This window comes from Acinonyx jubatus, chromosome B4 (genome assembly GCF_027475565.1).
Source record: "Acinonyx jubatus isolate Ajub_Pintada_27869175 chromosome B4, VMU_Ajub_asm_v1.0, whole genome shotgun sequence".
Classification (NCBI taxonomy): Eukaryota; Metazoa; Chordata; class Mammalia; order Carnivora; family Felidae; genus Acinonyx; species Acinonyx jubatus.
Genome location: NC_069387.1, coordinates 59,404,716 through 59,418,971, shown reverse-complemented (window position 1 = coordinate 59,418,971; position 14,256 = coordinate 59,404,716). Strand labels below are relative to the sequence as shown.

General features: G+C 39.8%; 1 protein-coding gene across 8 annotated transcripts in view; it reads right to left on the bottom strand.

Moving 5' to 3' along the window:
- The window catches only part of SMCO2 (single-pass membrane protein with coiled-coil domains 2), a 33,506-nt gene that overhangs the window by 12,240 nt on the left and 7,010 nt on the right, over positions 1-14,256 (bottom strand). For all 8 annotated transcript variants that reach the window (XM_053226066.1, XM_053226068.1, XM_053226067.1 and 5 more), the window contains 2 exons: positions 4,077-4,213; positions 2,714-2,863 (listed from right to left, as the gene is read on the bottom strand). In XM_053226066.1, coding sequence (XP_053082041.1) covers positions 2,714-2,863; positions 4,077-4,213 — 287 coding nt within the window. The remainder of the gene's footprint in view (positions 1-2,713; positions 2,864-4,076; positions 4,214-14,256) is intronic.

Here is a 14,256-nt window from a genome sequence, read left to right as displayed (position 1 = left end):
AAAGAAGCAAACTATCCAATGAAGAAATGAACAAAACACATGCGCAGACATTTCCCTAAGGAGATACACAGATGGCAAATAAACACATGAAAGGATGCGCAGCACCTTTAGTCGTGAGAGAAATTCAAATCAAGGCTACAATGACATAGTACTACAAACTTATCAGAATGGCTAAGATGTAATATAGTGATAATGCCAAATGCTAGTGAGCTTCTGGAGAAATTGGGTCACTTGTACATTGGTGGCGGGAATGTAAAATGGACAGTCATTCCAGAAAATAGCTTGGTGGTGCCTGTCAAAACTGAAAACAGACTTATCATATGACCCAGCAATTTCATTCTTGGGCAATTATCCCAGAAAAATAAACACTTACTTTCACACAGGAAGTTGTACATGAATGTCCAAAGTAGCTTTATTCATAATAGCCCAAAACTAGGAATTACACACTTGTCCTCTGATGGGTGAATGGTTAACCAAACTCTCTCTCTGTCTCTGTCTCTGTGTCTGTCTCTGTCTCTGTCTCTGTTTCTCTCTCTCTCCATACCGTGGAATACTACTGAGCAACAAAAGGAGGAGAACTATTCATACAGGCAGCCAACTTGGATGATCCTCAAAAAAATTATGCTGAGTGAAAAAAAATTTATAATGCATGATTTGATGTATATAACATTGATGAAATAGCATAATTATAGACATGTGGAAATGATCTGTCAGCTGGGTATTAGCAGTGGGTGGGAAGGAATCGCTGTGGCTATAAAGGAGTCTTGTGCAATGGTACAGCTGAGAATCTTGATGTAGTGGTGGCTATGGAAGGCTGCCCATATGATGAAATTGCACAGAACTATACACACACTCACAGACACAAATGAGAATACATATAACTGGTGAAATCTGTATAGGCTCTGTTTATAGTCCCAAGGTCAGTTTCTTGGTTTTGATGGTATACTAAAGTTGGACAAAATGTTACCATTTGGAAAGGCTGAGGGGAAATGAAATGGGCAAATTCCTTGAAAGATACAACCTCCTGCTAATATATACTAGAGAGCTCAGTAGCCAGAGGAGTCCTGTATATCATTAAATAAATTAAATTTATAGTTAAAAATCTTACTGTAATGAAATATCCAGGCAATATGGCTTCACTGGTAAATTCAATCAAACATGTAAGGAAGAAATTGTGCAGTTCTACACAAATTCATCCAGAAAATATCCCGGTTTTTTCTGGGATGTTTCTTTCATTACAAGAAAGAAAAACCGAGGCCAATATCTCTCATTAATATGCATTCAAAAGTTCTATTTTAGTAAACAGAATCCAACAACATATAAAAAGAATAATATATTATGACCAGGTGGGGTTTATTCTGGCAATTCAAGGCTGGCTCAGCATTCAAACATCATTCATTATAATTTGCCATATCGGGGGACTATAAACAAACAAACAAAAATAACACGATCATTCATAGATGCGGCAAAAGCTATTGGAAAAATTTAGTACCGTTCCTGATTTTAAAAACATCTCAGTAAACTAAGAATAGAAAACACCTTCCCAATCTCAAAAACAAAACAAAGCAAAACAAAACCATCAAGACAGCTAACATCACACCTCATGCTTTTTCTGTGGGATAGAGAACAAGGTATGTCCAGCGTCTCCTGTCATTCCTCCTATTCAACATCATACTAGAAGTTCTAGCCAATACAATAAAGTAGCAAAAGGAAGTAAAAGGTATGCAGACTGGAAAGGAAGATACAAAGCTCTATTTGCGGATGACATGATTATCTGTGTGGAAAATCCCAAATAATCTACAAAACTACTGGAGTTAACAAATGAGTTTAGCAAGGTCACAAGAAACAAGACCAATATACAAAAACCAGTTGTATTTCTATATCTTCACAATTAATAATTAGAAATTGAAAAATTTCAAGTAACTTATAATGGCACCAAAAGCATGAAATACTTAGGCCTCAATCTAACAAAATATGATCTCTGTACCCTGAACACTATACAACACTGATGGAAGGAATACCTTTGACTCCAAAGCCCAATCTCTTTATACCAGTGACTAGATAAATAACAATTAGTCTCATCACTTCTGTTCCAGCTTAAAACTTTCCAGTTAAATTCAGATATACGTTAACAACTATACTTTCTAATATATTTTTTTTCATGTTATGCTAGTTGGATCCCTTTGGACAACACTGGCTAAAGCTGGTTATTGGGGACTTGAAGACCTCCCTTTGGTGACTATTAACACAGCTCCAAAAAAAGAGCTTATGAAGGAAGTTCTTTCTTTGAGAGAAGAGAGAGCAAAGATGCAGATAACTGTGATTCAGGCTTTGAGATTTTTGTGGCATTGACCTCTAAACATAAGACTTGGCACTTCCTATTCTGAAGACTTTGTAAAAGATCTTACTACCTTAAAGCCAGAGTTTCTGAAGCTATGAAAATTTTCACTATTTTCTGGCCAAACCCAACACCCTAAGATTACCTCTTCACTGTGAGGGGCGCCTGGGTGGTTCAGTCGGTTAAGCATCCAGCTTCAGTTCAGGTCATGATCTCATGTTCGTGGGTTCGAGCCCCACATCTGTTTCTGTGCTGACAGCTCAGAGCCTGGAGCCTGCTTTGGATTCTGTGTCTCCCTCTCTCTCTCTGCCCCTCCCCTGCTCATGTTCTGTCTTTCAAAAATAAATAAACATTAAAAAGAAAATTTTAAATTACCTCTTCACTGTGTTTTCTGTTAGGTTTATTTTTTGCATAATATTGTTCATTTTCTCCATCCAGTCTATGTGATCAGCTCCAAGTTCTCTCACTTGTAAACCCATCTGTATATTCCAGTGGTTTAGCTGGAAGAGCGTGTTCTCCTGACTCCTGCAGAAATATTATTATGGTCAGTTTTAAGGCAGAAAAATTCTTCCCTTGAATGGCAAGTTAGAATGCTGATTCTTTTTCTGTCACCAGAATGGGCCAGGTAGGCAGTTAGGCCTCAAGAAAGCATTTATATGATAGCCATTTAGATCATCATAGGGCTGGAGGAAATAAAATGCATTTTACATTTAGTAAGAAAAAAAAATGATGTATTTTTTTAAATTTCCCTGTATGGAATGAATGTTAAGTATTACACTCCCCTAATGAATGTTAGGATAGTGATTGCATCTTGTTGGAAGAAGGGAGCTATAAAGGTTCTACAAGGCCTTAACAATACATTTCTATTGATAATTATGATGCTTTTCATATCTAGAGAATTATCTGAGAGTGACAAGATATGTATTAATTCCAGGCTCCAAAGAAGAGGTTGCAAAGAGAACCCCATGGCTCTGCCTACATCTCTAGAAATGTCCTTACTGTGCATCCTTACTGGAATGTGTAGGTAGTTCCTGGGGCACGTGAGTGTTTAAGGTTTAAGACATGTATGGATTTTAAATCTTCCAGTCTTTCCCTAAGTTGTCTGCTAAATTTCATTTTCTTTGCCACAAAATACTATTTTTTTCTTTTTTAAATCGAAGTATGATTAACACACAGTGTTAGATTAGTTTCAAGTGTACGATATAATGAAACAAGGATTTTATATATATTCCTCAGTGCTCATCACAGTAAATGTGCACTTTAATCTCCTTTGTCTATTTTACCCATCCCTCCCCCACCCTCCTCTGCCCCTCACCCCCTGCCCACTTCTCTTCTGGCAACCATCAGTTTATTCTCTGTACTTAAGAGTCTGGATTTTTATTTGTCTTTTTAAAAAATATTTTATTTTTGAGAAAGAGAGTACCATTGGGGAGGGGCAGAGAGAGAAGGGGACAGAGGATCCGAAGCAGGCTGCACGCCCAACAGCAGAGAGGCTTACGCAGGGCTTGAACTCATGAACTGGGGGATCCTGACCTGAGCCTAAGTCAGAAGCTCGGCCAACTGAGCCACCCAAGCTCCCCTGTTTGTCTTGTTTGTTTGTTTGTTTGTTTGCTTGTTTCTTAAATTTTACATATGAGCGAAACCATATGATATTTGTCTTTCTCTGACTGACATATTCACATAGCATTATACCCACAAAGTATTATCAAGAATCCCTCTTTCTTGTTTCAAGGCTTACAGTTCAGGGATGCTCTCCTCTGAAAACTGCAAAGATGTAGGCACTTGAGGATCCTCATGTTGAACCTGATTTGTTTCTTGCTCATCCTGCTCGTTCTGCAGGTCCTGGTGATGCTCAGCACCCAGCTCCGGCATATTCTGATAAAGATTATGAAAGAAGCAAAGCAGAAAAAAAAAAAGGTGTTATCACAAGAGGTGATGGCCTTCTTAGCCTACTCATGCCTCTTTCTCTGGGGACAAGCACATAGCCCTCTGTGAGGCTGGAGCCTTCTAATGCATTTATAAAATAAGCAGACATGCCCTCTTGCTCCATTGACAGAGGAAGGCTGCAGCAGGGAACATTAGGGTCCAGATGCAGGACTCTTTTCAGTGCTGACGGGTAACAGAATTCCACCTGATCATGGGCTCTAGCACTCCACTCAACATACTGGTTTCCAAAAAAAGTCAGTATCAGGGAAAAATAAAAGGGGGTGGGACTGTTTTATGTTAAGAGAGTCTAAAGAGATAAAACAACTGAATGCATTGCATAGCTCTTGTTTAGATGCTGATTTTAAAAGTGTAGGCATTTTCTGGGTTTTGGCACCAAAAATGAATGGATGACTGACTGAATGAATGAATGAATAAATACATAAATAAATAAATAAGCAAACAAACAAATAAATAAAAGTACGGGCATTCGAGGGCCAATTGAAAAAATTACAATGTTCAGAGAATTGAGGATATTAGGTTATATCATGTAATTATTGCTGTTTTCCTGATGTGATGATGGAATCTTGGTTATGCAGAAGACAGTCTTTATTTTTAGAGATGCTGACTGAAATAAACAAGGGTAAAGTCTTATGCTGTCTTTGACCTACTTTTAAAAAGGATCAAAAAATTCCATCTATTTACATATATAAAGATAAAACAGGGGTGCCTGGGTGGCTCAGTAGTTGAGCATCTGACCCTTGATTTTGGCTCAGGTCATGATCCCAGGGTTGTGGGATTGAGCCCCTGCTTTTAGCTCTGTACTGAGAATGGAGCCTGCTTGGGATTCTCCCTTTCTCTCTCTCTCTCTCTCTCTCTCTCTCCCTCCTCCCTTTCTCCTGCTCACGTTCTTTCTCTCTCTAAAATAAAATAAAATAAAATAAAATAAAATAAAAAGATAAAGCAAATGTGACAAATGCTAACAATTTCAAAATCTAAGTGGGAGTATATGATTGATCCTTGTATATCTTTAAGTTTTCATTTTATTTAAAATTTTTCATAATAAGGAGTTATAAGGGGGGGAAAGCCTACTCTATCAGTCTGACCCATGAATTTTATTTCTTTGTTTCTTTATTCTTTGCCTTGTTCTACAAAAACATTTAAACCATTTTCTCGTATTTCACTTCTGTTCATGCACAATTAATCATTTATCTTTGAACATTTCTCTTCTTTAGTGACTACATTGTGAAATATTTCTCTGTTCTTTGAAGAAGTCTGAAATTTTGGTCTGAAATTTTTGTGTTTCAGCAAAACTATTTTTAAACTGAAAGGAGAAAAATTTGGAGTGCAGATCAGTCTCTTACTGAAATGTCTGTATAAATTACTGGCCATGTCAACAGGAATAACCGACATTCACATAACTCTTTACAAACCTCTTTCATGTGCATTCTTTCTTTTAATTCCCATGATGGACTTCAGTGGATAAAGTCAGGTATTGAAAGCTCCTAGGGAATTCATATCAGTGATTAGTCCAAGGTTATATGACATAGTGGATTAAGTGGTCTCTCCAAAAAGATATGTCCATGTCCTAATACTAAGACCCCGAGACTGTAACCTTATTTGGAAAAGAGTCTTTACGGATATAATTAACTTAAGCGTCTTAAGATGAGATTATCTTGAATTACCTAGACCCTAAATCCAATGACAAGTGTCCTAAAGAGAGACAGAAAACACCCACAGAGAGGAAGAAGTCATGAGAAGACAGAGCTGCCACAAGCCAAGGAATGCCTGGAGGCTACAAAAGCTGGAAGAGGCACGGCAGGATTCTCCTGTAGAGTGTTCAGAGAAAGCATGACCCTGCTGATCCCTTTTTTCAAACTTCTGGCCTCTAGAACTATGAAAGAATACATTTTGTGTTGTTTTAAGTCACCAAATTTATGGTAATTTGTTACAACAGCCTTGGGAAACCAATACATATGGCCAATAAGTATGTGGACTAGAACTTGAAGTAGGTTTTCTGATTCCAAGGCCATGACTATTTTCATCATATCTAGTCCTTGGATTCACATTAAGAAATATCTCGTCCCTATCACTTCCATGGCCCAGTGGCACCTTGCCAGCGAGGTAAGGATTATTATCACACTTACGGATGAAGAAACAGACTAGATTTTCCGAGTGCTGTATAACTCTGCTTAGCTACTTCTTTGCGAATAAAAACATCCATAACTTCAATTTCTTCCCACCTAATCTTTTGCCACGCTATTCAAAGGCAGCAGCAACACTGTGATGTTGAGGAAGAACAACACTTCACTGGGTATGGGGGACCTGAGTTCTAAGCCTTGTTCTACTCTTGTGGCTGTGGAACCACCTAACCACTCTAAAGCTCAGTTTCCTGTTCTGGAAGAACAAAATTGGACCAGATCATCTCCAGAGTTCTATGTCCAAAAAAATCTACAACATTTCTCATTTTCATCAATTGGTTTACTGTAATGGTTAATACACTGCAAAAGAGTCAAAGCCAGGAAGTTGAAGTGAAATTTTTTTTTTTTTAACGTTTACTTATTTTTAGGACAGAGAGAGACAGAGCATGAACAGGGGAGGGGTAGAGAGAGAGGGAAACACAGAATCGGAAACAGGCTCCAGGCTCTGAGCCATCAGCCCAGAGCCTGACGCGGGGCTCGAACTCACGGACCGCGAGATCGTGACCTGGCTGAAGTCGGACGCTCAACCGACTGCGCCACCCAGGCGCCCCTGAAATGAAATATTTTTTAAAAGCTTCAGGATTGAACAAATAAAGAGGTGTGTGTGTGTGTGTGTGTGTGTGTGTGTGTTAATAATAAACTAAAAGTGTACTTGCATGAAATACAACGCCTGAGGGCATTACTTTCCATTTATGTGCAGCTCTTTGAAAAGCTCATATGCCTCTATTTGGGTGTTCCATAGGCACCTCAAACTCATCAAGCAAAAAATTGAACTTATTGTATTTCCCCTCTACCTTGTCCAGGTTCCCATCCTTGCATATGTTCTCCCTATTCATCTGGATGCCTCTGCAGGAACCCTGAAAGAAGTCCTTGAGTTTTCATGGGAGATACTCTTTTCCCTCTTCATTACTCATGTCACACCACTTGGTGTCCAAGCCCAATAGCACCTATCTTTTAAACCTGTGTCCTTTTCTCTCCATTTCCATGGCTGCCAGTCAGTGCCTTGCTTTGGTCCTCATCACTTTCTGACTCCTATTGGCACCCTGGCTCCAGCCTGCATCCTGCGCTATCTCCCCCCATAGTGTCCTGCCTGCCTGCTTGCTCATCACTCCTTTTCTTCCACCCTTCCTCTCAGAGCACAAGTTCTCTTTAGCTCCTTTCTCTTTGCATGTACTGTCCCTTCTTTCTGAAATGCTTTTCTCTCAGCCAGTTCACCCTTCAAAACTCAGTTTTCATTTTCCTGGTCATCTGCCTGTACAGCACCTGCCATGTACTTTGTACCACATCTGCTACTTCCGGCGTGGGTTTATCATGCAGAGCCATTTTCTTGTCTGAGTCCCGACTAGTGTGTGAGCTCACTGAGGGGAAAGGATTTTAGATAGGTAGAGATAGTCTCAACACTTTACAGTGCCTAGAACACAGTGGATGTTCAGTACGTGGTTTTAAAATAAATAGACTTCCTGTGTTCACTGCAGCATTATTTACAATGGCCAAGATATGGAAGAAACTTAAGCGTCTATCAACAGATGAGTGGATAAAAAAGATGTGGTACAGACCAGAGAAGATGGCAGCGTAGGAGGACGCTGGGCTCACTGTGTCCTGCTGATCACTTAGATTCCACCCACATCTGCCTACCTAACCCAGAAAACTGCCAGAAGGCTGGCAGAACGGACTCTCCGGAGCCAAGCATAGACAAGAGGCCCACGGAAGAGGGTAGGAAGGGCGGAGAGGCGGTGCAGACTACATGGACTGGAGGAGGGAGCCAGGGCGGTGGAGGGGCAGCCCTCCCGGCAAGGCAGAGCCCTGAGTCTGACTTGCAAAAGCAGAGGGGCCGGACGGAGTGAGTTCTGACAGCCAGCGGGATGTAACATCTGGAATGTTATAGATCAACAGCTCCGTTTGGAGAGCGGGAGGGCAAGAGGACACCGCGAGGGAGAGGTGTTAAGCCCCGGAAGACAGAGCTCAGCTTGGAGGGGGAACAAAGGTGCTGGCCAATGCCATCTCCCTCTCCCACCCCCCAGCCGAAAACCCAAAGGGAACCAATTCCCATCACCGAACTTGCTTGCACCGGACAAACACCCAACACTGTACTTCTGTGGATCCATCCCTCCAATGGGCCTACCTCCCTCCCAGTGATACAGGGCCCTCCTGCAGGGGACCACCATCGGCAAAGCGAGCTGAGCCTGCCCCTCCCGCCCCTGTGCACCTTGCAGATCCACCCCGGCTAATACACCAGATCCCATCCAGGCTGCACCACAAGCCTGGCAGTGTGCAAGTAGCCCAGACAGGGACCACACCACTCCACAGTGAGTCCTGCCCCTGAGAGTGGGGAAGATGAGGTACACACCAGTCTGACTGTGGCCCCAGTGGTGGGCTGGGGACAATATCTGGTTTGACTGCAACCCCTCCCACCAACACAAGTTACTCCGGACCCCACAGGGGAAGTGCCCTGCAGTTTGGACCAACCACAGGACTACCCAAGATGATGAAACAGAAGAATTCTCTGCAAAAGAAACTCCAAGAAGTAGCGACAGCTAACGAATTGATCAAAAACGATTTAAGCAATATAACGAAACAAGAATTTAGAATAATAGTCATAAAATTAATCGCTGGGCTTGAAAAAAGCATAGAGGACAGCAGAGAATCTATTGCTACAGAGATCAAGGGACTAAGAAATAGTCATGAGGAGCTAAAAAATGCTATAAATGAGGTGCAAAATAAAATGGAGGCAACCACAGCTCGGATTGAAGAGGCAGAGGAGAGAATAGGTGAATTAGAAGATAAAATTATGGAAAAAGAGGAAGCTGAGAAAAAGAGAGATGAAAAAATCCAGGAGTATGAGGGGAGAATTAGAGAACTAAGTGTTGCAATGAAACGCAACAATATGCATATCATAGGAATTCCAGAAGAGGAAGAGAGAGAGAAAGGGGCTGAAGGTGTACTTAAACAAATCATAGCTGAGAACTTCCCTGATCTGGGGAAGGAAAAAGTCATTGAAATCCAAGAGGCACAGAGAACTCCCTTCAGACGTAACTTGAATCGATCTTTTGCACAACATAACATAGTGAAACTGGCAAAATACAAGGATAAAGAGAAAATTCTGAAAGCAGCTAGGGATAAACACACTCTAACATATAAAGGGAGACGATAAGACTAGTGGCAGATCTATCTATTGAAACTTGGCAGGCCAGAAAGGAATGGCAGGAAATCTTCAATGTGATGAGCAGGAAAAATATGAGCAGCCCAGAATCCTTTATTCAGCAAGTCTGTCATTTAGAATAGAAGGAGAGATAAAGGTCTTCCCAAACAAACAAAAACTGAAGGAATTCATCACCACTAAACCAGCCCTACAAGAGATCCTAAGGGGGAGTCTGTGAGTGAAGTGTTGCAAGGATCACAAAGTACCAGAGACATCACTGCAAGCATGAAACCTACAGACATCACAATCACTCTAAACCCATATCTTTCTATAATAACACTGAATGTAAATGGACTAAATGCTCCAACCAAAAGCCATAGGGTATCAGAATGGATAAAAAAACAAGACCCATCTATTTGCTGTCTATAAGAGACTCATTTTAGACTTGAGGACACCTTCAGATTGAGAGTGAGGGGATGGAGAAGTATCTATCATGCTACTGGAAGTCGAAAGAAAGCTGGAGTAGCCATACTTATATCAGACAAACTAGACTTTAAATTAAAGGCTGTAACAAGAGGAGAAGGGCATTATATAATAATTATAGGGCCTATCCATCAGGAAGAGCTAACAATTATAAATGCCTATGTGCCAAATATAGGAGCCCCCAGATATATAAAACAATTACTCACAAACATAAGCAACCTTATTGATAAGAGTGTGGTAATTGCAGGGGACTTTAATACTCCACTTACAGTAATGGATAGATCATCTAGACACAGGATCAATAAAGAAACAAGGGCCCTGAATGATACACTGGATCAGATGGACTTGACAGATATATTTAGAACTCTGCATCCCAAAGCAACAGAATATACTTTCTTCTCGAGTGCACATGGAACATTCTCCAAGATAGATCACATACTGGGTCACAAAACAGCCCTTCATAAGTATACAAGAATTGAGATCATACCATGCATACTTTCCGACCACAATGCTATGAAGCTTGAAATCAACCACAGGAAAAAGTCTGGAAAACCTCCAAAAGCATGGAGGTTAAAGAACACCCTACTAAAGAATGAATGGGTCAACCAGGTAATTAGAGAAGAAATTAAAAAACATATGGAAACAAATGAAAATGAAAATACAACAATCCAAATGCTTTGGGATACAGCGAAGGCAGTCCTGAGAGGAAAATACATTGCAATCCAGGCCTATCTCAAGAAACAAGAAAAATCCCAAGTACAAAATCTAACAGCACACCTAAAGGAAATAGAAGCAGAACAGCAAAGACAGCCTAAACCCAGCAGAAGAAGAGCAATAATAAAGATCAGAGCAGAAATAAACAATATAGAATCTAAAAAAACTGTAGAGCAGATCAACGAAACCAAGAGTTGGTTTTTTGAAAAAATAAACAAAATTGATAAACCTCTAGCCAGGCTTCTCAAAAAGAAAAGAGAGATGACTCAAATTGATAAGATCATGAATGAAAATGGAATTATTACAACCAATCCCTCAGAAATACAAGCAATTATCAGGGAATACTATGAAAAATTATATGCCAACAAACTGGACAACCTGGAAGAAATGGACAAATTCCTAAGCACCCACACACTTCCAAAACTCAAACGGGAATAAATAGAAAACTTGAACAGACCTATAACCAGCAAATAAATTGAATCAGTTATCAAAAATCTCCCAACAAATAAGAGTCCAGGACCAGATGGCTTCCCTGGGGAATTCTACCAGACATTTAAAGCAGAGATAATACCTATCCTTCTCAAGCTGTTCCAAAAAATAGAAAGGGAAGGAAAACTTCCAGACTCATTCTATGAAGCCAGCATTACTTTGATTCCTAAACCAGACAGAGACCCAGCAAAAAAAGAGAACTACAGGCCAATATCCCTGATGAATATAGGTGCAAAAATTCTCAATAAGATACTAGCAAATTGAATTCAACAGCATATAAAAAGAATTATTCACCATGATCAAGTGGGATTCATTCCTGGGCTGCAGGGCTGTTTCAACATTCGCAAATCAATCAACGTGATACATCACATTAATAAAAGAAAAGATAAGAACCATATGATCCTGTCAATCGATGCAGAAAAGGCATTTGACAAAATTCAGCATCCTTTCTTAATAAAAACACTCAAGAAAGTCAGGATAGAAGGAACATACTTAAACATCATAAAAGCCATTTCTGAAAAGCCCACAGCTAACATCATCCTCAATGGGGAAAAACTGAGAGCTTTCTCCCTGAGATCAGGAACACGACAGGGATGCCCACTCTCACCGCTGTTGTTGAACATAGTGTTGGAAGTGCTAACATCAGCAACCAGACAACAGAAGGAAATCAAAGGCATCCAAATTGGCAAAGATGAAGTCAAGCTTTCACTTTTTGCAGATGACATGATATTATACATGGAAAATCCGATAGACTCCACCAAAAGTCTGCTAGAACTGGTACATGAATTCAGCAAAGTCGCAGAATACAAAATCAATGTATAGAAATCAGTTGCATTCTTATACACTAATAATGAAGCAACAGAAATACAAATAAAGAAACTGATTTATTTATTTATTTATTTGTTTGTTTGTTTGTTTATTTACATATTTATTATATGTGTGTATACATACACACATACACACACACAAGGGAATATTATTCCACCAAAGAAAAGAACGAGATTTTACCATTTGTGACAACGTGGATGGACCTAGAGGGCATTATGTTAAGTGAGGTAAGTCAGACAAAGACAAATACCATATGATTTCACTTATGTGTGGAGTCTAAAAAACAAAACAATTGAATAAACAAAACAAACAGAAACGGATTTATAAATACAGAGAAAAAGCTGGTGGTTGCCAGAGGGGAGGAGCAAAGTAGGTAAAGGGGTGGAGAGGCACAAACTTCCAGTTACAGAAAATAAATAAATAGACTTCAGTAGTAGGCAAATGCATTCTGCCTGTGAGAGATGCAGATGAAAGCAGGAAACAGGAAAGTGTGCTCACTCACCTGGCATCTGAAATCAACACTATACATAGCAGTGCCAGAGATTGGAAAATGTGAAACCAGACAAAATATTCGTTTCTAAATATTTTGGGGTTTTGATGGTTAGATATGGCAATTTTGGCAGTCTGGTTAAAGTCTATTTTGTTAATTAAGCCAACTGATTTTTTTTAAAAACTTCTGTTAACTCTGTCCTTTTTCTGAACCTTTAAATCTCATGGTCTCATAAAAAAATGTGAAGTTATGCAAATTAAAGACCTTCTGGTTTGCTTTCAGGGAATAAGACAAAACTGCTTCTTCCTAAAGAAGTCATATATTTGTCCTTTTATTGGCAAAGATCTTAATTTATTAACTTACATTAATTGTGTAACTGCATGTGATTTATTTTTATATGATTGTAGAATTTTCCCTATAAATAAATTGACATAAAGAAATATAGCCAAAAAAATTTTAAAGCCTTTGTGAAACAGATACTCTGACTTGAAGTTTGTAAGAAATAGTCTTTTTGCCTTATACCCTGAGAATGTGGACTGTTTGGTAAACTCTTACAGAGTGAATAATTTTATTCTCTAATTACACTTATTCTATACTGAGTCAACAAGGGATGTTCACTGACTGACAGGATTCGGTGGGTCAATGGTAACAGCCCTTGGAGTCTAGGGACAAGGCCCCTCCAAAAAAAAATCAGATGATACTATTTATAGAGTAATACCTTCAATTCATGTTCCCTAAGATCATAGAGCCTCACACCTCAATTTCTCGATTTCCTTTTCTCATCCTCAGCCTTGCTAAAAAACCCCATCATAAGTCTCCCCTTCTAATTCAGTACCTATTATTCTTTTTTTCTATAAAAGGTGTCTGTCTGTCTGTCTGTCTGTCTTTCCTTTCACTTCTTGTCTGTCTCATTATATCTATTCTCCAACTTCTAACTCCATCCCCTCATGCCTTGTATCCCCTTCTACTTCTTTGTTTCTATGTTTACTTACTGAAGAGTCCTCAGAGGTAAAGTCCAGCTTACAATATTCTTTTGGGACTTTTCCTTCTATGGATTTACAGAATTAGCCAGCCCTGAATCCAAAATATATTCAAAGGAGAAGTAGACAAAGAGATGAATCCTGAGCTTCCTGTGGGGGATGCATAAGCCTGGGTGTGGACATTCTCACTCTAGCCTTCTTTTATGTTTTTCTGGCTGGTTGAAACCAAAGGCCAATGGCCTGGGGGATCTATGGAGAGATTTGCTCATCGATAATAAACTGGGTCTGTCTCAGCCATGCCTCCGCTTTGATCTAGATGGTAGTGAAAACATAAACCCTTCCCGGGACAATCTCTGGCGTTTGTTGGAATTTCCTCCATTCCATGTCAGCTGAGTGACTGAATTTCAAAGACTGGGAGATGTTCAGACTGAATTAAGAGTAAATAGATCTCTCTGGTGCTTCCTGTTGGAAGACAGTCTGTGAGCAGAGGGCGATTTTACGCACGGCAATTTACTCTAGGGTGAAAAATGTCACAGTTATTTCACAAATCCCAAGGACAAAAGTAACATAGAATGCACAAATGTTTTTGTGCTTTTGTGTGGAAAGGTTAGCAAGTCCCTCACGTGATAACAGCAGCCCTCAGAGGAGACGCTCCCTCCCTCCTGGTCTCA